We start from the raw sequence: 24,988 nt of genomic DNA, 5'->3' as shown, positions 1-24,988 counted from the left end.
GAAATTAGCATTCCAATTCCCAGCTTCCATGCATTCTGCTACTAGGAGTTCTGGGTTTGAACGCATCTCAAATAGGGAAGGAAATTGGATTTTAAGGGGAATATCATTAATCCAAGCATCTTCCCAGAAGCGAACTCTTTGACCGTCTTTTACTTTATAAATTGCCCCCCCCCCCCCCCCCCCCCATTTAAACAGGTGTTTCACCTTATGTAAACCTGCCAGAATTGTGAAGTCCCTTTTTGTTTGGAACAGAAAAAGCTCCTACCTCTCAGATATTTATTAGAGTAAAAAATGGGCATATGCTTTTGAATTTTAGATTGCACCACAAGCCAAGCAAAGAATTTGTGCTTTTCTTCCGTGTGTGCTCTCCATATCCATGACCATTGGAAGGTGCTGCAAGTACCGAGCGTTTGAATGTTGTAGGATGATTTTGCCGTGCACGTTCCATCAGTATTCCATCTCCGGGTGATCTGTTCTGGTTGATCATTGAATTGCACTTGTTCTACTGCATCGCATCGCAACACAAAATCAGCCATTTCTACAGCAGCGGACCATTCGCCAAAGCCCTCAAGTCCGGTTCTGATTCATGACATCCTCCCTCACCTTTTCATCACCATTCATGTTAATTTGGTCTAATTATCTCTTCTTCTCCCTCCACCTCTAGCATGGACAAGTTTGGAGTACCCGCAGTCACCGGAGAAGCCATGGGGATCAAGAATTCCACCACAACCTTTACCCAGAGCTGGGGCAGCACTCAAGGTCGGCTGGTGCGCGTGGAAGTCCTCGTCCTCTTCAGCGCCTTGATCTGGATCCTCGTCGAGCTTTTTGGCTCACGCCGGCGACGGTATAGCCAGGGGTTCTTCCGCTTCTTTGTGTGGGCGGTGTACACACTCTTCACTGTGCTGGTCCCCTACACCATCGGATTGCTGCAGGATGGTCCCTTCCGTGACCAGACTTTCGTCCTATGGGGCACCATCCTCCTCTTCATCCAAGTGAATGTTGATTCCCTCTCAGTTTATAGCATACATGACATTGAGCACAGGAAGAGGATATTTGTGCAGCACTTGATACAGATCATCCTTGTGCTATGGCTGATTGTGAATTGCAAAGGTCACAACAGAAGTTACACTGCAAACATCTGGATATTCTGGATGCTGAGCGTCATTTTGACGTACACAAAGTATCAGAGTTTAAGCAACGCGAGCAAAAAAGGAGGTTTGCTGAAGCTGTCTAAAGTAGTCGCTGATTACATGATGATTGAGCATGAGCAAATACCTCGGGACTTCAACCCTGGAACCATGGAAGGGTACAAGTACATTTTCCACGGTGAAGAAGAAGTAGCTTCCCTGCTTCCCACCGCACCTGAATATAGAGTTAAATTTACAGAGGCCACAAGGAGAAAATGCACCACCATTGATTCCGTGTGGCGATGGATCGAGAGTCAGAGCACTTTCAACCAGGAAGCTATGGAAACACTGAAGGACGTTGCGCTCTCCTTCTCACTGTTTAAATTGTTGAAGCGGAGGTTGTGCGGATACGAGATTGGTGAAGCTGGCCTCGCCAAGACATTAGATTTCGTGCTTCATGGGCTCATCTCTGAAGAAGGTAACTATGTTCGTGCTTTTGGAGTTATAGAGATGGAGTTGTCATTCCTATATGATTTCCTCTATACAAGGTTCAACACAGAGTATTTGGGGTTTAAGGGCTTGAAAGTATGGTTTATCGTAATAACCGTTACTGTTTCAAATAGTATCTCAGGACCATTTAGCAGGCACTACCATCGCAGTAGTTTGGAACAGAGTGTTCATGGAATCGATGTTACTCGCTGGGTAACCATTGTGCTGCTTATCATTGTGTTAGCATCGTATCTTCTACCACTTGCCAAACAATACTGGAGGTGGGACATAGTGGACGACCTCCATTCCCACCGACGACCCACGTGGTCGTCAGGTTTGAATCAAACTTCTAGTGTAAAACGGAAAGCAAAAAAATCGTGGCAAAGAGCGCTTGGGCAGCACTCCCTGTTACTCAACTTCGACTACCACCCGAGGAATATGCTATCGCTTCTGTCACTAGGTCTGGTCGATGCAACAAGAGGAGGCCAGAAGGCTGGGGAAAAGATCAAGTTGGCAGATGAACTCATCGAGCGCGTCCTTTCTGGGTTCAAAGAGAGCAATGGGCAGTTACAAGATGGGCAATCGGCTCTAGCCAAAAATCAGCTGGGAAGCCAGTTCTCATGGGCCTGCACCCTGTCCACACATATACATAAGATTCTTGTATGGCACGTCGGGACGACCATCGCCATGGATGGTCACCCGGTTCCTCCAACCGGTGACCACCGTGTCGCCAAGACGCTGTCGGACTACTGCGCCTACCTGGTGGCTTTTGTTCCGGACATGCTGCCCGGCCATGGCTATGACACCCAGCGCATCTTCGACGCCGTGGTCGTGGAAGCTTGGGAAATCATCACCGGTTGTGACAGTATAAGCAGCCGGTGTGAGAAGCTGGTGATGGCGGTCTTGCCGAGCAACAGCAGCTGCACAATCCTGGAGCTGGGGGGCAGGCTCGGGAGGGAGCTCAGAGGAGTGGTTCCGAAGGAGCAAAGATGGAAGGTGTTGGCTGACTTCTGGGCCGAGTTCATCCTCTTCCTTGCGCCATCAAGCAATGTCGAGATCCACACTGAGATGCTTGCCGCTGGCGGGGAGTTCATGACCCATCTCTGGGCACTGCTCACACACGCCGGCATTCTGGAGCGCCCCTCTACGACCGACGGTGCGCGAGGTAACAACGGTGCCCCTGCACATGATTTACCTGTTTGAGGGATCAAAACATTCTAGTCTGAAGCGCACTGCTAGCACTTCTGCTGGAGTGATTGGTTTGTGATGATTGCTGATTCGTCAGATTTGATGTTGATTTGGGTATGATTTGATGATTTGATGTTTCAAATGATTGTGTATTTGTGTTGTAAGTTAGCACTTAGCAGTGTGCTGTTCGTGTAACAAAGCAGAGTTGTGTGATTCATTTACTTTATGTATATGTACTTTCTCAGCCGAAGGAGCATTCGTCGCCAATTCGTTTGCCCTGAGTTGTTCTCCACGTTGAATACCTTATTTACTACAGCTGTTGCACTGTACAGCCGATAGCTAGAGTTAGAACCTCTGTCAACACATACATCAAATTTCAAGGATGATAATATAAGAATAATTTTTCGTTTTATTTTGTTGATGTCTCATTTCTTCATCTCAACAAGACCTTTTATTTGATTTCTTCCCCAATTAGTAAGCTCGAAATGGCATATTGAGTTGCCTGAGGCATTTTGGTCAACCTCCACAAGTACAGTAGATGTCTCCTTCCAAAAAAAACAAGTAAAGATTGCAACGCAGAATTGTTCTCATTATTTCCCCAGACCTCCATTGACTGAATTGTTCTGCTCATGAACACCCACCCACCCACCCCCAAAAAAAACAATAATAATAATAAATCGTTTTTAGTCACAACGTATAAACAGCGTCCAAAACCCTGGCACATGCAGGAACCATTGCTTTACAAAACCCGAAACTGAACATTAACTTATGTAACCAAAGAACCAAAAGAAAAGGAAAAAGGAAAAAAACAAACAAGAGCCGATCCGATCCGGATGAAAGGATTGGCTGGGCGCCTCAACCTTATCACCAGATGGGCAATTTGTCATCTCAGCTTGTACCACAGCTCATCTGAACCTTTCACAATTTTCCAGATCCATTTCACTAATAGACAATCATTCATAATTTTAGTATTAATGACTAGAAAACCCTGGTGCGGCGTTGCCGCGGCTATCTATAGTGACAAGCGGTATATCTCCAAGTATGTTCTTGTCGCTTAAAGAAATTAGTTGTGGACTTGTGGTATTATCTGAATTGTTGATATAGCAGAGTAAGATCTTATTTACTATGCTTGCCTCTTCGGATTAAAATGGAAAGAGGTGGAATGAGCCTCGCCAAGTGAGAAGGAAGATGCGCCAGGACCTCCTGCTCCTAGGGGCGCCTTTCCTTTGGGCCATTCTTCAGTTCTTCTAGTAGCTAATTGTAGATACTGCATTTCGAAGATTGCTAAGAAACTGAGATTCTACGTTTCTTGGATCGCTAAGCAAGTGAGAGGTGACACACAACATTGTTCAACAGTTTCAAGAACTGGATGGGGGAAAATCTTCTGCTTTTGAGTTATACCAGAAAAATGCAAACCACTACACAGAGTGAAATGCAAAATTTGACTGCAAACAGTCAACGCCTCAAATCGATAAGCTAGAGTTAGGATTTTTTTTAAAAAAAAGCCTCATTTTGAACACGCAACAATAGTTATTGCCTCCTAGATACTATTATTTCTTATCACAACCTCTTATGAGAAAGTTTAAATTTATGCAGAATCAGTGGCACTTTAAATGATGTTGTTGAATGGCTTTGTTAACTGACAAAGGAGTTGAGGATCAAAACGCCATTGGCAACAAACGAAACAATAATCTTTGCAATAAAAGGTAAACTGGAATGGAAGAAAGTGAGAGGGAGGGGTGGGCAACCTCGTATGCCCCATAGATGTGCTCGAACTTGGCCTCTGCCTCCTTCCTGACTGTTGGCGGAGTGTTCTTCCCACTTGCCAGGCTGCCAGAGTGTTGAGGCCGTCGTCGCCGGCTTCGCGGTCGACGTTGAGGACCATGCAGTAGTCCACCCCCATCTCCCTGGCCGCCGGTGGCAGCAAGTCCCTGCGCCTTGCGAATCCTGGCATTTGCTCGACCCCAGTCACGCTCAGGCCTCAAGGAGATGGCTCGCCTGGCGCGAGTGCCACGGGACCACGACCTTCTCTGTTTCCAATGCTGAGGACCTTCACATAGGAGAACCAACCGGTAGCGGGGCCGGGTTCAACGAGCATGGCGTGGAGGTGCGCGAGGCGGTCTACGGCCGCGTGGTGCGGCATTCCGTCGAGCGGGTTGTGGGCGCGCGAAGTGTGCCGCGTCCGCTCGCTGCCGGGGCGCTCACTGTTGGTGCAGGTACCTGTTGCAATGGAGAGCCCAGTGCTGGGTTGTCCTTGGAGCTTGGGATACACAACACAATCCAATCCGCTTCTTCCGGTGAGTGTAACAAAGGCCTTCCACGAAAAACAGGCTACACAGTTGGCATCAAATGCATCGTTTACACCGGCTATTTCTTATTTCATGACAAGTCACTGCGCCCCAATCTTACAAACCGGATCGTACAGTAATCATCAGCCACAAAGGACTGCTTTGCTACACGGAGAGGAAGAGGGTAAGCAGTGTTCTTGTCCACGACGCCCCATTTCTTATTCCATCCATCCGGAATTACTATTTCTTCTTGTCCACGACGACGATGCCATCAGCAGGCGACAGATACACCAGCTGCCCTCCTCGCCTACACATCACATCACTTGCTCTTGGCTGGGCTTGGAAGCAACTGCCGGGGAGAAGGAGAGAAAGGGTCAAAAGAAATGAAACTTAAGCTTTGGACTTTCCAGTGGGTGGCTCTCAACGGACAACGAGGAAGAGGGTAAGCAGTGTTCCGTACCTGATAGCACGCGATCAGCGAGCTGGCAAAGCCAAACGCCCCGGTGACGCGGGGGGTCACCTTCTTTGGAGCCAGCTGCAGTAACCCCACCGCAACAACTATGTCGAGGCTGGATTTTATCAGAGCAAGAAGCCGCTCATTTGACTTCTGCAGCTTCATCCGGTATTGCTCGTTCTGGCAAAGTCGTAAAAATACAGTTGAATATTTCAACGAAGATGAGCATGGAACAACAGTTTCACCGATGACTATTCTCTACTCAAGTTGAAGGTAGTACCTTGTACAACTCTTGGTGCTTGAGCTCCTTCTCTAGCTTCTTCATTGACTTGGACAACCGTTGGAGCTCAGCTAGCTATACAATTAGGCAAGAGTCATTTCCACATAGTAAAATGATTCTACATCCAGAACCAAATAAACCATACCGATACTCAGAACAGAACAAGAGAGAATAATCATACCTCAATAATGGTTGTGCAGGTGTTAGAACCGAGGAAGCAATAGAATGCTATCCTGCTGAGGAACTCCGCTCGCTCCTTGTTCTGTAAACAACTGGATTATCTTCCCATCTTTTGTTTGTCACCATATAAATAGAGTATGCATTTTCTTGTATGATTTCTTTAGCAGGTACAATAGGGCAGAACGATTCCGCGTCAATTTTTCTTTGTTTGTTTCTTTGAGCAGAAAAAGGTATAGGGAAAAGCTCTAGCAGATCAAACTTTTCTAGGCTGACGATATCGAAGGGAATTCTCAAACCTTGTATATTCCTGTCCTCCCAGCCCACACAATTTGATCCAGGAAGAGGAAAGTTGACAGCATTGCATTCTTCGACTGAGAGATACATGAAGACAATCAATCGGGAAGATTCAGAACAAAACCATCATCAGCTGAATTGAGTTCACAGATGAAGAATGTAATAATGCCACCTTCAAGAATCAGCATACCTTCCCGAGTAAGATCAGTGGAAGTGGCGTTCCTTTGGCAGGGGGACTAATTAGAGCATGCAGGTCATTGACAAACTGTAGAGGTGATAGATAGAATCACAAATCATGTGAAGATTCAGGTTTGATCCTCTTATTAAATTTGCAATCTGTAGTATGCGAACGATTATACAGTACCTTAAAAAGCCTGAAAACTTTCCGAGCTAAACTAGTTGACTTGTCAACATTCTGCGCGGGCCCTGGTTGTCCGTTGCTCAGAAACTTTGATCCATACTGTATAGCTCTACAGATCTTATCTCTTGCTTCAGCCTTGTTCAGGTACAAAATGACCAGCGCAAGATCTCCTCTCACGGTCTCCAGAGAAGTCATGGTGTAAATTCAGTAACTGCATAAAGGAAATTGAGTCAAAACTAGAGCAGTGACTCAATTAACATCACAATGCAGAACAGGCGTGCAGTTAAGGCACAAAACGAAGAAACTAAAACTGAAGCTAATAAGGTATAATAAACAGATAAAGTGATGCGGGTTCAGTCGAAGATATTCTCTGCGCGCTTGCATACAGACACGGGGGCAAATTTGCAGGAGGGCCAGCCTGTCGATGCCCCAGATCGGGCGACAGCTTCGGCAAAGCAGCGGCGAGCCGGGATTCGGTGGCGGCCGGCAGCCGCCTCAAGCACCAGCAGCGCCGCCACCGGAAGCCTCGCTTCCCCAGTGGCATCAAAGGTGGCAGGCGGTGGTGCCCTGGCTGTCCCCGGCACATCGCCGACTGTGTCGTGTCGTCAACCCGAACCCCCCGCCGCTGCCCGCCGCCGATCTCCACGACCAAAGAGAAGCAAGAGAGGGGAAGCAGCAGACTGGGGCGGGTGGCGCGGCGGCGTGTAGGTGTAGCAGCAGACTTTGAGGATCGTGGAAGACGAAAGGATTGAACTTGTCCACGACGAGCAGGGGGGGTTGGCAAGGCAAAGATCCCTGAATCTCTACTCTCTTCCCGTGGGTAGAACCCTAACCAAACATACCTCCTCACACCGAAATCGAAGCAGCGAGCTAACGAATCGACGGCGGAACCGAGACTAGAATCCCCGCATCAAACCCCGAAATTCAGGGGGCTGCGTAGTACAAGGAACCGGCACCCATCTATGTATCTACTCCACCAAATCGCGCAATCCCCCGACGGAAATCGATCACCGTGGTCAAGGGGAAACGAAGATGGACTTCTCAAACTAGCGAGCAATCGAAGGCGTGCAAGAAACCTCACCTGCGCTTGGGAGTCCGGCGAATCAACCTGCGCGGCCGGCCGGCCTGCCTGCCTTGCTGCAGCTGCTACTCGTTTTGCGGGCGATCAGTTGATTGGGATGGGCAGTACAACGAGACCCCACGCCTCCGCACGCCTCCCTCTTTAAATACAGTTGTATATTGAGCCGGTAAAATGGTAGGCGCACATGGAAGGAAACCTGCTACAAAACGTGCGCTCCTTTGCACATATTGAGTACTTGTTATTCAAACCGTATTTGATTATGGGTTCTCCTCAGACAGATAAATTTGTGATTAATTATCTACTCTCCCTATATCTTATTCTAATGTTACCTACTGACGGTGATTGTTACCCGACATCATCATCTAATCTATTTGGAGCGCCATAAAAATTAATGTTGTCTTATAAGGTTACGAGACGATGTCGGAGTATATCTCCGACATCTTCTAGTAGTTTTATTTGTATCATGTGGACAAAAGTCACGATCAATGTTTATTATTTTTTCCATTACTGAGGACTTTAAGTCTGGAAAGTTACAGCAGGTTTTTATGTGTGCAATTGGTCGGTCCCAAAGTGACAAAGAGTATTGCTAGTTTGCAAGGTCGCGCTATCCTAGTAGCTTGGTTGTGCGTTGTGCCCGTAGCGACCGTAGAATTCGGGCATAGTGGATGCCTTGGCACAGACCTGCAAGCAACCACTTTTGTTTCCTTCGGTGGATGATGACGGCCCATGTTTGCGCCATCCGTCAGTGGGCCCTTAGGTCCAGCTCTTTAGGAAATGGGCTTGCTATAAGGAAAATTAAAGAAATATAAGAAAAATATAAATTACTCGACCTGATCACATACTGCGGACAAAGAAGGCCCAGTTACGGATCTTTTCTCTTCTTAGAAGATGACGGCCCACGTTGGCATCGTGTGCTATCAACTGCCGGCCTTTTCAACTCTTGTAGCTCTCCAGCAAATTCGGTCCATTGGACGTGGGTAAACTGCAACGCGAGCGCGCAGGGCGGCAAACAACACGGGCACCCGTGTCGCCGGCAGATGCCCTCCGACTCTTTTGGCATGAAGCCGCTCTGTCCCCTCCTCCAGGCTCCTCCAGCCATCGTCGCCTTTGCACTACTACTATTGGTGTTGCTGCATGCTGCCACAGCCCACAGGCCGGCAGCTCGGGCCTCCCGCCTGCCTAGTCTGGGAAGCCAAGCCAAGCCAAGCCAAGCGTCTGTGTTGAGTCGTGGTTGCTCTCGCCCGGGACGGGGACGACGGACGGCGACCACGTAACCGACAGGCTCACGGGTCTGAAATGGAGAGACCGAGCAGGCAAATAGCCTAGCCTAGCCTCGCCTCCCAGCCCCGGCCGGCCCCGGACTGCCACTGCCACGCCCACGCAAGCAAGGCTGCACCGGCGCACACGGGCGCGCCAGCAGGAAATGGCCGCCGCGTGTGGTGCGACTTGCGAGCGCAGGACGCCAAAGGCCAAGCACAAGCAGGGGTCTAGTGTCGGCGAGCCGCCTTTTCCTCCATCTGCGTCGCCGATTCGGCCGGAATTCCACGCCATTCGTTCATTACCTGAAAGCTATACGCACGAGTATGTGTAGGTGTATGCGTGTGGCCCGTCCCTCCTCCTTTTTGTCGTCCTACTTTTCACTTACTCCATGCATCAGCTTGATTAAAGACAGCTCCTCTTTGCTCGCACGCCCGCGTTCCGCACGAAAAAACGGACGGGTGGCGTTCAGCCGCGGTCGTGGTTGTTTTGCAAAAAAATATCCTCCAGTATCAAAATGATTATGATTCTTGGATTTATCTTTGATTGTAGAAAATGAAATGAATTCAAGATACATGTATTCAGATGTCCATTTCATGAATGACAAAAGCATAATAGTAAAGAAATAAGTATTTGAAGTGTCGGTTGATGCACTATACCCATTCGGATCGCATTTCTATCATTCTTGGTAGGGCGCGCCTGCCGATCGGCTCTGCCTGTCATCCTAGTCCATCAATCACTCACCTCCAGCGTGTTCAGCAATGCTCCAGCACCCACTTCGTCACAAAGAAGGAAGAACAGGGACGGCCACGACTTCCACATGCGTTGTGATCGAAAGAAACCTCACCTCTCTCTCGCTCTATCTCTCTACGCCACTGGTCTGCACGCTCCCCGCTCTTGTCTGTACCAACCGCGCCACAAGCAGCCTCCCTCTCCGGCCAGCGGCGCCTCCTCCCCTCGCCATGATCTCACCTCACCATCCGAGATGATCCATCGGGGGATCCCCCACGACGGACGACTCAACCACCAGGAATAATACGCTGCTAGCTGCTGCCTCCACAGATGGCACACAACACATGCTCTCGATTCCTCCCACTGACAAGGCAACAACGGGATGTGCTCCTGCTAATCCGCCAATTCACCAGCTACTGTACCCGGCCAATCATCCGTCACATGCTGCTGGTTCCATTTGTTTTTTTTTTCTTCAGGTTAGCACTGACGACCAAGCAACTGGTAGCTAGTTTTGAGCATCTTGTTACATGTGTTTTTTCCTTTTCTTTTCTCTTCTCACTTACTAAAAAAGCCTTCAAGTGAGCGAGCACAAACAGCTCGGATGGACGCAAACGGGGCACCTAAAAATGTGGCACGGCGGCAATAAAGAATTTCAACGCCGCACCAACCCACCTGCCCACTGTTCATCACCTCTCTCTCTCTCTCTCTCTCTCTCTCTGAAAGGAATCAAGCCTGACAGATAGGCGCCAACTAACTCAGCAGGAACAGCAACTAAAAACCTAATTGTTTTTTATTTATATCTTTATTATTATTATTATGTTGTTATCTTTCATTGCAGGAGAAAGAAAAATTCTGCATCGACCAGTGAGCAGTGACCACTGACTGGCCAGTCTCACCACTCTCTGTTTTTTTTATAAAAAAAACATCTCATCACTCTCAGCAACAGTGTAATCCATGTGGTATTTTTGGTAGCATGTCACGGTTCACATGACTCATGAGACTGTACTATGCATGTAGGAAGGCATGGCTACATTTCTTTCTTTCAGTGTTCAGACACCCAATTGGAGACCGACAACCCTTTTGACTCGACTTATTCCCAATCTGTTTGAATACACTTCACTTGCCCTAAACCAACTCTCTCTTCTCTCTTTTCTCTCTCCTCTCTCTGAATAATATGCACACAAAAGAATCTGAAAAACATTTGGTGAACAAGAAGAAGAAGAATAGGAAAAAAAAAGTAAAAAAAAAACTCTCACATGCATCCTCACATGATGAACTGAACTACCAGTGGTACCATACCATGCAATGCAGCGCGACGCGATGCGATGTGTGTGTGTGGCCAAGCAAAGCAAAGCAATCACCGGCGCAAAGCTAGCTAGGCTAGCCCAATCATGGCCTCATCAAGGACACGAGCGCTCTCATGGATCCTATCAGATTTCTGCCGAGGCACGCACGGGGGTGGGTGCAATTCTTGGCACACAAGCATTGCATCTCATCTGCACTGCATTTCCGCCTTTCGCTTTTCCGATTCCTCCTCGCCCTTTTGCTGCTTGCGCTGGTGATCGATCGGTCAGAAGAGCATCCAGTCCAGCCGGTTCGTCGGCGGCGCGCCGGAGGACGCCGTCGAGCTCACGGTGGTCGTCGACGACGCCGAGGATGTGGATGGAAGCGACGACAGCAGGTCGAACATCTCCCACCGCGTCTGCCCCGCCGCCGGCTGCTGCTGCTGCTGGTGGTGATTGTACTGCTGCCTCGGCTGCTGCTGCTGCTGCTGTTGCGGCGGCGGTGGCTGCTGCTTGGCGGCGGCCTTCTCGCCGGATTTGCGGATGATGGCGGCGTTCTTGGCCGCCACCGCGTCCAGCGTCTCCACGTACTTCTGCACGCGCTTCACCTGCAATACGGGGGACGGATTCGATTAGATTAGCCGCGGCATTCAAGAATTGCTTGTGAAATAGTGAATGATAGATGAGAGCTCCCTCACCTGCATCCGCCTCTGCGCCTTGACGTCGCCGTCGGCGACCACTGCGTCGAGCCTGAGGAGCTCGTTCATGAGCAGCTCCGTCACCTGGACCACGTCGTTCTCCGCCACTTTCTCCCCCTTGCGCACCGACGCGTCCAGCGCCGCCACCTGCCAGCCAATCATCACAGATTCAGAGGTCAGGTCAACTCCTCTGCTCTGCTCTGCTCTGTTCCCCCACTCGATTCGATGGGCTCGGAAAAAGATGCAATCTTGGGATGGGATGGGCGAGCAATGCGGGTCAGGTCACCGACGCGAGTACGCGACGCACCTTGGGGGCGAGCTTGTCGACCTCGGCGGTGACCGCGGCGACGGCCTTGGCGGCCTTCTCGAGGTGGCCGTTGCGGCGCTGCTCGATGAGCCGCCGCGCCTTGGCCTCGGGGTCCTCGACGACGACGAGCTTGGAGCGGTCCTTGACGCCGGCCATGTCCAGGAACGCCTTCGAGTCCCGCTCCTTGTCCTTGTACAGCACCTTCTGGTCGTCCGGGTGGAGCCCCGTCTTCGCCGCCACCAGCTTCTTCAGCTCCCCTGCACCATGACCCAATCAATCGTCAGATACATACTTGGTCGCCGGATGCCGGCGGCGTAGCCTCGTCGGCATCGAATTGATCGATAGCTGCAGTATTACTGACCGAAGGACGCCTCGGAGCTGATGTAGATCTCGTGCGTGACGCCGGCGTGCTTGACCTTGACGCGGATGGTGGGCACCGGCTTCACGTTGCGCGACGGCTCGTCGTCCGACACCCCGCCGCCCCTCTTCTGCACCAGCATCCCGCCGGGCCGCACCTCCCACACCTCCTCCGCCGTCACCCTGCCGTTCCCCGCCGCCGTCGGTGCCGCAGCCGGCGGCGCCTCCTTGGCCGACCCCAGCTTCGCCGGCTCGCCTTTCCTCGCCTTGGGGGTCGCTCCCAGCATCCTGTCCCCTCCCTGCTCCCTCTCCCCTCGCAAGCTACCACTACCTGTAAGTAAAGCTCGGGGGGCGCCGCCTGGCCGCGCCTTTGACCGAGGCAAGAACTAACGAGCGAGCGAGCAATGGCGCGCCAAGGAAGCACACGCCGCGGGTGCAGCGAATTTGAAGGCGGCTAGCGGGGGGGATCGGAGTGGAGAATCCGAGGAAGGAGACGAACGGATGGATGGATGGATGGATTGGCGGACAGCGAGGAGGAGGAGGAGGAGGGAGGAGGAGAAGCAAATAATGGCAGCGATGAGGGGAACCACCGCATGGACAAGGGGAATATATACGCCATATAGAATAGCGGCCACTGGCCACATGGCAAATACATTATCATCACCCATTCAAGCTCACCTCCAAAGGAGAGGAGGAAGACGATTTAAAATCGCAAACCGTTTCTAATCAATTTCTTCTGAATGCAAACCTTATGATTGTTATCTTGACAAGCTTGGCCTGATTGCAACCGTTTTTAAATTTTTTATGATGATGCAAAATAGAATTGAATTTGATGCAACTGCAGATGGAGAAAGGAAGGAATGCATCGTCGCACATTGCAGCAGCAGCTGCTTAGGTAGATGCTAATGGCACCATCTGGAATCACTGTTCGTCCTTTTTATTTCTGTTTGGTTTATGCGATTTCGGTGCTGTTTCCTGCTTGTCCTGATGCTACCTGCCTGGATTTAATTCATTCGTTTTTATTTATATTTGATGATTGATCAAATAAAAAATTAAAAAAGGGGGATCCTGCGGACGTCCGTGGGGGCTGATTCGTTTTCGTTTGGTTGGACGTTGAATCGCCCGAGTGTCGGCCGCCGCTGCTGCTGCCGCTGCCGGTTTGCTTTTCCCCCCTGCTATTCGCGATGCGCTGTGCCTGTCGAGACACGAACGTCCCAACCATCGCCCGTAGAATTCAAGGCAGCAGCTGGGTAAAACGCATCTGAAAAAAACAAAAGAAAAAACATCTGCAAGTAACCGGTAACAGTTACAGGTGCTCATCACTGTCACTGGCTGCTAGACAAGGTGCTGCATCAGCATTCAGCAGCTGGGGGGTAGCTCGGCAGCAGCTTGATGGATGAGCTGTGGGAATGCGCCACCGCACATGCAGATGAAATGATCAGGGGATCTCCGAGCATTATTAGCGCCGGCCGAGGCATGAGCAGCCAGGGTTTGTGTTCGTTGGCTTCGGCTGGCTCTGCTAACCACTCCGAGCAAACAAAAAAAAATCGTGTCAAGTGTCATGGGGCGTTTTGATTTTACGATGATGAGGAAAAGGGGAAAAAAAGAAATAAATGGATGAATTGAGCAAGTTGGCGTATTGTGGAGGAGGGTAGCTGAAGCTCGAGTGCAGAAGGCAACAGTCTGAGCTCCACCGACAGTCAGGGGTGGGCCTGCCACGCTGGCCGCCGCCCCCTCCACCCGTCAGCCCGTCGGCGTTGACCGCCGAAAAAGACGCTGTAACCTCTACCGCCCCCCTCTTGCCTCGCCGGCCGTCCGTCCCCGGCTTGCAAATGGAATCTCTCAAATGCCGGGGATTCGATTCCAAAACACCCATGCCAGCCACGTTTCAGCACAAGTGCCACCCTATGCTTGCTTTCCTTTCCTCGATCCCTTTAAAATCCTTTCAGAAAACGAAAGCAAAAGCCTCGGGATCTTTCCACTATCTTAGTATAGCGGCAGCTCTCTCCTGCTGCCTCATTAAAAAAAATTGCAATAATCACTCCCACATTCTGCATAACAAGTTTTTACCGACTGATGGTAGCAGGTGATCTCTTCTTTTTAATATAATATAATCGACAGTTCCCTTCTAGCTCGTTTCAAAAAAGATGGTAGCAGGTGAGCTTCCAATCTTAGATGAACTTATGTCGGTTTTCATCCCGTGATGATGATGAACAGGCTCACCTTTCAAAAAAAATGATGAACAGGCTGAGATTTTTGGCAGGTACAGAAGAGCGGAATCAGCTGCCGGCAAGAAAAGGGCCGTTGCTTCTTGCTGGTTGGTCCATCCAGGCATGCTGATGATCCCCTTTGTTTCTGCAGCATGGGGGTTGCTGCCACGGAATCCGAATGTTCCCGGCCACGCCAACCAACTCCCAAGGATCGAAAAGCTCCCAACACAACCATGGCATATCCCCTTGTTTGTAGGCTGTAGCTAACACCGACGGACACGGACTCTAGCTATAGTACATTCAGGGGCACATTGGCATCAATCAGAAGCACTCCCCCGGCCCCCGGTGATGCCAGGCAGGCGAGCTGCGATGCGATAGGGTATGGTTAGGGAGTCATGTCATCAGCAGGAAAAAGGACAAGGATCGGGGAGGGAAGGATGGATCTGCACATACGCACAGAAACCACAACAAGTGAAGGCATTATCTTAATAGCTATAGCGATCATGGCATGGGGAACTAGCAGCAGCAGCGACGGGAACGATCCATCGGAAGGTGCCGCCTCCCTGTCAATCACTCGCCGTCGCCGCCGCCGACCGACCCCAGCCCATCGTGGCAGCAGGCGGAAGGAAGAACGCCACGGATGGTGAATTGCCGTGGAGGATCGGAGGAGGTGGGAGACGGGCAGGTGCCGAGTTACCCTCAGCTAACGCAGCCTACGACAGGCGTGGCGACGGCATCCGCTCACCTACTTCTCCACCGCATTGCATTGCATGGCATTGCCTCACAAGTGCTGGCATACTGCTTCAGCCTAGGTAGTGGAGTAGAATCTAGTGGATTTTCGCTGCGTGCCTGTGTAGCAAGATTGATTGCCATCCGTTGTTGTCTTGCACGCATTGCATATCGTGCGTTCACCCGTAGTCCATAGATGCTACTGCTATGCTGCGTCACCGACGATGATCTTCGTAGCATGAATGAACTGGCCTCGTGCGTGCGCATGTGTAGCTGCCACAAAACTGCCCTTAATTTAACCTAGGCGTGGCATGGTCCATGGGAACGAATGAACTTTCTCAATTTATATAGACCGTCCATGCCTTCATCTTTGCATGGCAGCGAATCGTGTAAAGGTATGCAACTGACTAAGGAAAAAAAATATGTGTAAAGCGAGATCGGAGCAAAAGCAGAACCATCATTTCGCACCTCTACTCGATCCTCCTAGCTACTCCCTCCGTTTCAAATTATAGGTTGTTTTAGCTTTTTAGATACATAGATTTTATTATGTACTTAGATATACCCTATGTCCGATGCATGATAATATCTATGCATTTAGAAAAGTCAAAATGACCTATAATTCGGAACAGAGGGAGTATTATGCACCTAGACATATAATATATCTAGATACATAATAATATTTATAAATCTAAAAAAGCTAAAACAACCTATAATTTGGAACAGAGGGAGTACATTTTTTTCGATAAAGGAAAATTTATTAAATCCAAGGTCTTTACATCGAGCTGATACAAATTCCTTGAACTATTTTCCCAGCTTCTACATTACCACGATGCACACAGCCAAAAGAAAGAAAGAAAAAACGCATAATCAACGAGCTAATGGTTGTCAATCCGTAGACTAGACCGCCATCCATGTGCCTGAGTAAAAAACTCCTTAGCCACCTGAGCCAAGTGCTGCGACACCACTGCAAGTAAGCTTCGTGAAGCTAGTTTATGTACTGTAATCTACGAATGAAGCCAATGAATAACTGAGAAGATAACCTGCAAAGGAGAAGGATTAAGTTTTCTTTGAAAGACACAATCATTCCTGCAAAGCCATAACGACCATCCCAAACATATATGATATGCTATGAGGCTGCAGAAGACCTGAAGCCGCATGTGTGATGGACCATATTGTGCGTGCAAAATGACCATCAAAAAACAAATGCTGAATAGTTTCATCATTGGCACGGAAGCAACACTTCTTGTTGCCTTGCCAATTACGCTTAGCTAAGTTATCTTTTGTCAACACCACCCCCCTTCATAAATACCACAACAAAATCCTAATCTTTAGGGGGGCTTTTATTTTGCATAAAAGTTTGTTCAGGTTGGGGACATCTTCATGCATCATGGCTAGATAGTGAGATTTCACTGAGACTGTACATGTACAATATGTACAGTAGGTGTATGTTCAAGTGAAATTCATCTTGCTCTTGGCTCAGCACTATATTAGCAATACGTGGATATAGATTATTCCGTGCTGCTAACTTATTGCCTATGAGATCCCTACGCCACGAGATATTGATGGGTGAGGAGATTAAAACTTATGCTATAGTATGTTATTTGTGTCGAGCTATATTATATAGATAAGGATACTGCTCACGCAAAGTTGCATTACCCAACCACTTATCTTCCCAAAATTTTATTTGTGTCCCATCTTTAACTGTGAAGGTTCCAAAACCAAGGAGCTCTCGTTTACCTTCATCAAACTAGCTGAAAAATGGGAGTCTTTTAATAGAGGTTTAGAATTGAGGTACTTATTGCGTAAAATTTATTGCCACGTCCCGTCGGTTGTGAGCAGTCTAAAGAGCCACTTATTAAGCAGCACAATATTCTTATATCTAAATCATGAATTCCTAGCTCCCCTTGATTTTTTGGTTGACACAAAATACTCCACTTGGCGAGACGATACTTCTTTTTTTATCGTCAATAATGCCAAAAAAATCTAGGTAAAAAATAGCCTAACTTCTTTAGCACTCTTCTTGGAATTGCGAAGAAGGACATCATATATATGGGTAGGCTAGTTAATCAGTAGCAATCGTCCTCCTATTGAGAGATGTTTGCCTTTCCAGCTACTCAGTTTCCAATCAGCATTCGATAGTTTCCTAAAGTGAATAGGAATCCCTAAATACTTGAGAGGGAGTTCACCATCATTACAACCAACAAATCTGTGTATTGAGCGATTGAATCTTTAGCCTCACCAAAACAGAATATTTCACTTTTATGGAAATTTATCTTAAGCTCTGAGAGTTGTTCATATGCACAAACAATAACTTCATGTTAGGAGCTTTTTCCAGGTCATGTTACGGTGTGAGGACATGCCATGACTCATGAACCTGATATCTCTTATTCTTTGAATAAAATCCAGCGAGATCACCATCATCCCGGGCGGAGATATTCACGACCGATCGAGCTCTGAATTGACCGGCCGGCAGACCCAGTGTCGGTCCGTGACCGACTACGGGTCATCATGCATGGCGACCGAGATCGAGGATTTTGTCTTGCTGCAACCTGCGTAGCAAAGCCTCTGCTCTGACGATGGACACGTAAACCTATGGAAAGAAAGAAGAGGGTTTGGTAGCTCCGTCTTCTCCCAACTCCCATCACCAGGCACCAGGCATGATCCTTCTAGCTACCTGCAGTTGGTGACATGGAATATACGACAACCAATCATTGGCGTATGCAGTTCGGTTCCTGCTCCGAAGCGCCGTTGCAGTTGCAGGCCAATAGACCATAGACTGGCTGTATAATTAGGTACAGTTCGTTCACATTCGGATCATTCATTCATTTGCAGGCCGGTTGGTCGGTCTGGCTGTGCATGCATCGTCTGCTGAATCAGTAGTATGGACGGAGCATATGAAAATGGAACCAAGTCAGCATCAGGATCGTTCGGTCTAGTGCTCTACCCCATGTGCTGCTGCACGGCTGCACCACCATCCTCGCCTCGGCTTCCCATTTGCTAGCTCCTTCTGGCCGGTCAGTGGTTACAGCAACTGATCATGCATGTGGAGGACTGTGCTGGCCAAAGTCTTCTCCTCTCTAGCTGCTATCTCTTCTCCCAATGCAAGATCGAGTTGCTTTCCTTTTCTAATCTAAGTGTTACTGGTGAAAACTGAAAAGTAAAGGTTAAGCCAGTGGAGCTCCATCAGTTGCATTGATTTCAGTCATTAGGAGAAGCTCATACGATCAGGGTGGTAAATGGCTCTCTAATTTAGTCTAACAAATTTAAAGAACGAGCTCAATAAAAACTGAGCCACAATATTATATAATTTTGAACTAAAAATATATAGAGCTGAGTTGGATTGTGAAGGAGATACGAGGACCATGATCCATCACCACATCTGCGCACCACTGACCAACGACGCCAACGCGCATGTGATTATTGTTTAACCACTCCAGCTCCAGGTCTCCGCGGCACGAGTTTCAGACATTGGATCGGAACCGCGTGCATGTTCAGAGATTGTTGTATTCTAAACGGCCGGTCAGAGAGCGGATGCAGAGTCAGATGACCTAGCCTGAGGTCTAAAGGTCCCGAGCAAACAACTTGCTTTAGCCTTTGGGGTCTTGTGGATCCCAAGGCACGACATGGATGTATGCACGGTTCTGATCTGTGCACGTCTCTCGATCGAAATCCAGTGTGATCATTCATTCAAAAAAAAAAAATCCAGTGTGATCCATCCATCCAGTGTACTGTACAATAGTTGCTTTTGACCTTGGAGATGCCCCCGTTCAGGACCAACAATCCGGGTTCTGACTTCTGACTCCCGGAGGTTCCAGATCCCAGTGCTCTGAGCTGGTCCTCACTCATCAGCCATGACTGGGGCTCTACTTTTTTTTAGAAGCCGAAGCACATGGTCTAAAATTGTATGATTTGATTTCTGAAACCACAATTATCCATTGCAAGTCGGAAACAAAAATCAAAGGTACCAAAAATTCATGACATTGGGATGAATACATCACAAGTCAATCCTATAATCAAATCATACTGGGAAAACCAACCATAGAGCCATGTTTGCTTTGTTGCTACGAGCATTCAATTAAGCATGACTAGATAACATAAAACTTTAAGCCTCTGTTTCCTTTTACGAGGACCACACGTATTCCAAACCCAAATTAAACCTAGTAATCTCTTATGATGAAATTTTTTTCTACGAAAATCACTCTCTAGATTCATATTCGGTTCTTGTAGTTGTGATTTTGTTGCTATAAACGTTGTTGGATCAAAGTTAGAAACTACTTTAGTAATGTTCTTAAATGTTGGGAGTATGGAACTTAGGTTCATTCCACAAAACTGAGATAGTAATCCAAAAGCTTTGACAAAAAAAATCAAAATATTTCCATTATAATCTGGCATACCTACAACTTAGTTGGAAATATGCTCTTTCATTTTCATTATCACCGATTTGGCGATTTCCACTTCCTCCTAAACAGTCATGTTGGGCTGGATGGGAAAAATCTGCGCGCTTGACGTGTGCTCATAGATGATGGCCCAAGAAGAAAGTCAGAGAAAACACCACTAGGTTCCAGAACTCGGCCCACGATAACCATGTTTCGGCCTACAGAGAGAAGGGTATGGGCTGGTGGTGCCGTGGCGCGCCATGTTCCTTTCATAGTTGGGTATGGGCCATAATTTCGACATTGGGCTGGATGTCTACTCTACACTCAATATCCTGGGCTGCTCCATGCTCCAGCTGATGCAATTATCCGGCCCAGAAATCTGTTATCCCCGATCAATGCCGCCGGCCCGGGTTACTATCCAAGATGTTGGTGGACTCGGCCGAGTCTACGACCCGATCTTGACTCCGACCATGCCGGGTTGAGCTGCACTTGCACCGCGCTCCGTCGCCGCTGCATGCTCGATGGCCGGATCATCTCTGACGACCCGGTCGGTTCGCCTGGCGCCGCACCACCGTGTCTTTATAACCGTCGACGGCACGCGCGTCCTTGCCGCATCTTCCTTCCCACGTAGCCGCGCAGCACATCGCGATCAACACTAGCAGTGTCAGTCCTGCCCTCTCGTCCGCGAGCAGAGCCGCCATGGCCGACGTGCTGGTGGGCTCCGAGCGCCGCGTCCTCATCAGCGGCTACGGCCTCCCCGCGCAGGCCCCGCCGCCACCCGAGAGCCTGCTCGGCCGCCTCGACCAGATCGACCTCCGGGTTCGTCGTCCTACTTGCACTGCGCGTTCACGGTGAATGCAATGCACGATAATCGCCTTGCTCTTGCTTTACGAATGCTCTGTTCTGTGCCGGCGTGCGTGCAGTTGCGGCAGCTGGAGGAGCAGCGCCGCCCGGCCCCCGCCGCCGACGACGACGGCCGCCGTGCGCAACCGCACCAGGTTCACCACCACCACACCAAGTCCCTGCCGTCGGCGCTGCAGCACCAGCACGTGCAGGTGCGGGGCACGCTCATGGACCGCCTCAACCTGCTCGAGTCGCGCATCAGGCAGCTCAGCTGCGAGCTCGACCTCGACATCGGCGGCAAGGCCGGGGGCTACGCCGCCGCCGCCGCCCAGCTGGGGATGATGGGGGGCTCCTCGTCCGTGGCGGCGCCGCCGGCAGTCGAGGACCCCGCGTGGTCCGACACCGCGCCGATGCTGGAGCCCTGCAGGGACCCAGCGGCGGCGGTGATGTCGTCCGCGCCAGCCACCAAGTCGGCGGCGGCGGCGGCGGACGGGAGCTGGAGCGCCGTGGAGATCCTGCAGAGGGGCGCGCGCCAGCTTCACCGAAGCAAATCCAGCGCAACGAACAAGGTGGGCTCCACCCACCGTTGCAATGAGTCAATGACGTCGTACCCAACGTGACACCATTGATATTGCTTTTTGTCCTTTAACAGAATCTGAGTACTGCTTTCTGAAAAAAAAATGGTCCTGAGGTGGAATCTGAAATGTAATACCTTCAAAATCTGAATTTTTGTCTTTGAAGGTGAAGAATCTGAAGGAGGCGAAATGTGCATGTCAGAAGGAGAAGAGGAAGGCGGAACGCGTCAGGACAGGCAGGAGGTGGTTCCCGGTCGGATGCTAAGGCCGGAAGACGCAGGGATGAATTGATCTTCACCAATCCATAGTAGAAGCTACACTACATATATTTGTTCTTTTTTTCCAGTGTAATTTATTTCAGACTTTGTGTTTACACTTGCGTTCTTGTTCCATCCGCAATAGTACACCGGTTTGTATGGATTCAGTAATACTGTGTAGTTTTGCCTTTGTGACGACTGACGATAGCCGATTTCCAATCAAACCTTCTCGCTGAACCGCTCGCTTATACAGTTAGAATCCTGACTCATTCCAAGTTCCAATCCTTTTTTTTTCAGTCAATCGATGTGCAGCAAAGTTGAGTTCAGCGGCAGAGAGATTGGTCTGATGGGCTGATGCTCTGTTTTCTCAACACTGATGAAGTGTGTGAGAGTGCACTTGCTGCAGCGTAGCAGATAGGACAATCCGGCCGACGATCCTTGTCGTGACTCGCCAGTGTGATGACATGACCAATCAGTCCACGAGAAGAGAAGCGAGTGCACCAGCTGACGGATCTGATCTACCTGCCCCTGCTCCAACAAGTAGCCTGATGCTGATTGCCTCCACCTCGTCCTCTCCTCATCTGAATCCTTGCCTGCCTCTGCTGCTCTGCGGCAGCTTCCTTGTCTCCTCTCCTCTCGCCACCGATCGATCCTGGAGAGTCCAGTTAAGCTTCAGCCTAGGATCGGAGAAGGTTGTAGTCAGACCGACGGAGGGCGCGATCGAGATGGCGGCGGCCATGGCGGATCCGTCGTGCCCGCCGTTCCCTCTCCTGGCGGAGGAGGGACATCACGAGCAACACGAGCATCAGGAGGTGCCGCACGGAGGAGAGCTGGAGGTCCCGATGGTGGACCTGCAGGCGCCGGGGGAGGCGCTGGCGGCGGCGTGCCGGCGCCTCGGCGTCTTCCGGCTCGCCAACCACGGCGTCCCGGGGGACCTCTCGGCGCGCCTCTTCGCGCTGGCACGGGACCTCCTGGGCCGCGCGCCGTTCCTCGACAAGCAGGCCCAGCCCGGCTACTTCTGGGGCACGCCGGCGCTCTCCTCGCTCCGCGTCCGCGACGTCAACTGGGTCGAGGGCTTCCACGTCGCGCTGGCGGGCCAGCAGCAGCACCGGCCCGTCACCGCCGCCGCCGCCCCGCCGCCCTCCGACGACCTCGCCGCCGCGCTGCGGGACCTCGCGCGCGAGTACGGCGCGCACATGGCGCGGGTGGCGCGGGCGCTGTTCGACGCCCTCGCCGCCGCGCTGGGCCTCGGCAGTGAGCAGTCGTCGGCCTACCTCGCCGAGCGCGACGGGTTCCTGCGGGTGTACCGGTACCCTCCCTGCCCGGAGCCCGGGCACCTTGGGATGGAGGCCCACACCGACAGCTCCGTGCTCTCCGTCATCAACCAGGACCTCGTCGGGGGCCTGCAGGTGCTCCACGACGGCGCGTGGCGCGACGTCGCGCCGGCGGGACGCGGCGACGCCGGCACGCTGCTGGTCAACCTGGGCGACATGGCGCGGGCGATCAGCGGCGACGCCTGGCGGAGCGTGCGGCACCGGGTGGCGGCCAGCCGGGCGGCGGAGAGGCTGTCGCTGTGCTACTTCGCGTTCCCGCGCGACGACGCCGTCATCACCTGCGCCGGCGGCAGCAGGTACAGGCCCTTCACCTACGCCGAGTTCCGCGAGCAGGTGCAGGCCGACATCAAGGCCACCGGGTCCAAGGTCGGCCTCGAGCGCTTCCTTCGCCATTGATTCGATTCCATCGAGGAAGCCATAGATGACTCGTGTACGAATGAATGGACCACTGTCCAACGCCAAACCTAGATATTATGTTAGATACTCCAAGTGGTAATCATGGCTCAATGCGGCTTACCCATAAATGGTAAACCCCAAAGAAAGCATATATATATATATATATATATAAGACTATTTGCCACGATATTTTTTTAATTTCTAAGAGCTCCTACTCGAAAAATCGCACTCCAGCACCCCTACTTTTCTCCTCCCAACCCCATCTCCCACAGGGCGGGTAGGGAGGCCCCTCTTCGGTCGTTGGCCGTTGCGAGCTCCCGCGCCGAGAAAGAACCGAGCGCCGCCCTTGCTCTGCTCCTCCCGGCTCGATTTCGTGCGCTGCGCTTGCCCCGCTCCTCTCCAGCAAGGCCTTGAACGAGCATGGCGGCTCCTCTGCCTGCCGTCGAAGGCCAAGTTACACCCGAGACCGCCCAACACGCGCGACCGCCCAAGCTCCTCCATGCCAGAACCCGCCGCCATCCCAAACACCTCTGAGCTCAATCGAAAGGGGGGAGCTCGAGCACGAACCTTGGGGTGGAGATGGATGGCCACCCTTTGCTTCCCCGCCGCGGTCACCTACCGGATCTCCCCCTCCTCGGCCTCCCGGAGCTCCCCCGTCGGACCTCCCCCTCCGCAGCTGGCTGAAGGTCCCCCGTCGTGGCCGCCGCCCGGAGGTCCCCCGCTGCGCCTGGAGCTCAGGCTCCTCGGCCGCCGCCGCCGCATGGAACTCGGGCTCCCCCGCCGCTCGGGGCGATCCGGCGCTGCCGCCGCGAGCTGGGGGAGCGAGGCCTTGGCACGGGTGCGCCGCCGCCGCGAATTGGAGGAAGAGAGGAGCGTGGGAGAGAAGAGGTCGGAGGGGAATTAAAAAAAAAAGGACGAGTCACTCACTCATGAACGGGTCCCACATGTCATAGGAAAGTAGGGGCGTTAAAGTTGGGACTATTGCTGGAGTTGCGGGATAAATTAAACCCTAGAAAGGTAAGGTAACCCATGCTCAATAAAATAAGGACATGAAGTAGAGGCTATTGCTAGAGTTGCTCTAAGAATCTTTAATCTAATCTTCTTCTTAAGGAATTGACCCCTCCTAGTTATTTCCTAAATTGTTTAATTATTGACCACTAAAATTAGGGTGGTCACTGGTTAAACTTTCAAAGGTAAGAGATCATGGATCGCTACCAGCTAGATGTGCCGCGGAGCAACCCAACCTAACTTGTGCGCATTGATGTAGATAAAGATTGGAATCCGAAATGTGAAACACCTTATTTTAATTGTTGTGTCGTTTGAATTCGCCTATCTCGTGTTTGAAACTGAATGAACTACTTTCTAGTTGTTACCTAGAGGGGAAATGACAATTAGAAAAACAAAAAAATAGCCGCCAAAGACTTTCTAAAATCAAGTAAAAAGTGAGACTGTCTATATAAGTGTGTTCTCCAAGAGAAGTGCATTGATACATGTTACCTATCTCAATGATTGTCTCGTGTAATGTCACATATGATTTTTTATGATATACAGGAGGTAGCCCGGTGAAAAAAATAAGTGGTGTTTTTTGAGACAACCGCCAAAAAAAAAAAGTGGTAGTTGCTTAATTACTCACGTGTCTCGAAACCGATGGTGTTCCCGACAAATGATGCCGTGGCTGTGGTTCCCCACAAATCATGTCGCTCGCCCGTTTTGGGCATCATGCAATCATGCAACTAGCTCGACCTATCACATGGCATACGACACGAGACGAAAGAGACGCACCAACAGACGTGTCACTGCTCACACTGTGACTAACAAGCGACCTCACCTCACCTCACCTCCGCCACAGCACCTTCCCTGTATAAGTACACCATGCTGCCCTCTCCCTCTCT

At 50.6% G+C, this 24,988-nt stretch overlaps 5 protein-coding genes across 5 annotated transcripts; 3 read left to right on the top strand and 2 right to left on the bottom strand.

Moving 5' to 3' along the window:
- Positions 1–256: 256 nt before the first annotated feature.
- LOC117852105 (uncharacterized) lies at positions 257–3,034 on the top strand. The gene is made up of 2 exons (XM_034734046.2): positions 257–571; positions 665–3,034. Exon 2 carries the CDS (start codon positions 666–668, stop codon positions 2,817–2,819), a length of 2,154 nt encoding a protein of 717 aa, XP_034589937.1. The 5' UTR covers positions 257–571; position 665; the 3' UTR covers positions 2,820–3,034.
- A 2,068-nt stretch (positions 3,035–5,102) lies between these two features.
- Positions 5,103–7,902, bottom strand: LOC117851310 (peroxisomal membrane protein 11-5). The gene is made up of 8 exons (XM_034733104.2): positions 7,743–7,902; positions 6,665–6,872; positions 6,491–6,565; positions 6,303–6,377; positions 6,008–6,088; positions 5,827–5,901; positions 5,553–5,726; positions 5,103–5,441 (listed from the first exon to the last, which is right to left on the bottom strand). The coding sequence occupies exons 2-8, from the start codon at positions 6,854–6,856 to the stop codon at positions 5,412–5,414; spliced, it is 702 nt and encodes a 233-aa protein (XP_034588995.1). The 5' UTR covers positions 6,857–6,872; positions 7,743–7,902; the 3' UTR covers positions 5,103–5,411.
- Positions 7,903–10,743: 2,841 nt separating this feature from the next.
- Positions 10,744–13,033, bottom strand: LOC117853875 (BAG family molecular chaperone regulator 3). Its single transcript, XM_034736155.2, has 4 exons — positions 12,381–13,033; positions 12,020–12,276; positions 11,713–11,859; positions 10,744–11,622 (listed from the first exon to the last, which is right to left on the bottom strand). The coding sequence occupies exons 1-4, from the start codon at positions 12,661–12,663 to the stop codon at positions 11,302–11,304; spliced, it is 1,008 nt and encodes a 335-aa protein (XP_034592046.1). The 5' UTR covers positions 12,664–13,033; the 3' UTR covers positions 10,744–11,301.
- A 7,054-nt stretch (positions 13,034–20,087) lies between these two features.
- LOC117851431 (uncharacterized) lies at positions 20,088–21,597 on the top strand. The gene is made up of 3 exons (XM_034733250.2): positions 20,088–20,510; positions 20,615–21,103; positions 21,276–21,597. Exons 1-3 carry the CDS (start codon positions 20,391–20,393, stop codon positions 21,372–21,374), a joined length of 708 nt encoding a protein of 235 aa, XP_034589141.1. The 5' UTR covers positions 20,088–20,390; the 3' UTR covers positions 21,375–21,597.
- Positions 21,598–21,740: 143 nt separating this feature from the next.
- On the top strand, positions 21,741–23,280 carry LOC117851429 (gibberellin 2-beta-dioxygenase 8). The gene has a single exon (XM_034733248.2). The coding sequence runs from the start codon at positions 21,831–21,833 to the stop codon at positions 23,094–23,096; it is 1,266 nt and encodes a 421-aa protein (XP_034589139.1). The 5' UTR covers positions 21,741–21,830; the 3' UTR covers positions 23,097–23,280.
- Positions 23,281–24,988: the final 1,708 nt, after the last annotated feature.

The sequence above is a fragment of the Setaria viridis genome, chromosome 4 (genome assembly GCF_005286985.2).
Source record: "Setaria viridis chromosome 4, Setaria_viridis_v4.0, whole genome shotgun sequence".
Taxonomy (NCBI): domain Eukaryota; kingdom Viridiplantae; phylum Streptophyta; class Magnoliopsida; order Poales; family Poaceae; genus Setaria; species Setaria viridis.
Note: the sequence above shows the minus strand (reverse complement) of the source record. Positions and strands in the feature narration are given on the sequence as shown.

Bases quoted from the DNA above. Each gene is read 5' to 3' on its own strand.
- LOC117852105 (XM_034734046.2), top strand. From the start codon at position 666: ATGGACAAGTTTGGAGTACCCGCAGTCACCGGAGAAGCCATGGGGATC.
- LOC117851310 (XM_034733104.2), bottom strand. From the start codon at position 6,856: ATGACTTCTCTGGAGACCGTGAGAGGAGATCTTGCGCTGGTCATTTTG. The intron at 6,089-6,302 runs GTTTGAGAATTC...AGTTGTTTACAG, and splicing joins GGAGGACAGGAATATACAAG to AACAAGGAGCGAGCGGAGTT. The intron at 5,442-5,552 runs GTACGGAACACT...TCTCCCCGGCAG, and splicing joins CGCTGATCGCGTGCTATCAG to TTGCTTCCAAGCCCAGCCAA.
- LOC117853875 (XM_034736155.2), bottom strand. From the start codon at position 12,663: ATGCTGGGAGCGACCCCCAAGGCGAGGAAAGGCGAGCCGGCGAAGCTG. The intron at 11,860-12,019 runs GTGCGTCGCGTA...ATTGGCTGGCAG, and splicing joins TCGACAAGCTCGCCCCCAAG to GTGGCGGCGCTGGACGCGTC. The intron at 11,623-11,712 runs GTGAGGGAGCTC...CCCGTATTGCAG, and splicing joins AGGCGCAGAGGCGGATGCAG to GTGAAGCGCGTGCAGAAGTA.
- LOC117851431 (XM_034733250.2), top strand. From the start codon at position 20,391: ATGGCCGACGTGCTGGTGGGCTCCGAGCGCCGCGTCCTCATCAGCGGC. The intron at 20,511-20,614 runs GTTCGTCGTCCT...GCGTGCGTGCAG, and splicing joins TCGACCAGATCGACCTCCGG to TTGCGGCAGCTGGAGGAGCA. The intron at 21,104-21,275 runs GTGGGCTCCACC...TTGTCTTTGAAG, and splicing joins AATCCAGCGCAACGAACAAG to GTGAAGAATCTGAAGGAGGC.
- LOC117851429 (XM_034733248.2), top strand. From the start codon at position 21,831: ATGACCAATCAGTCCACGAGAAGAGAAGCGAGTGCACCAGCTGACGGA.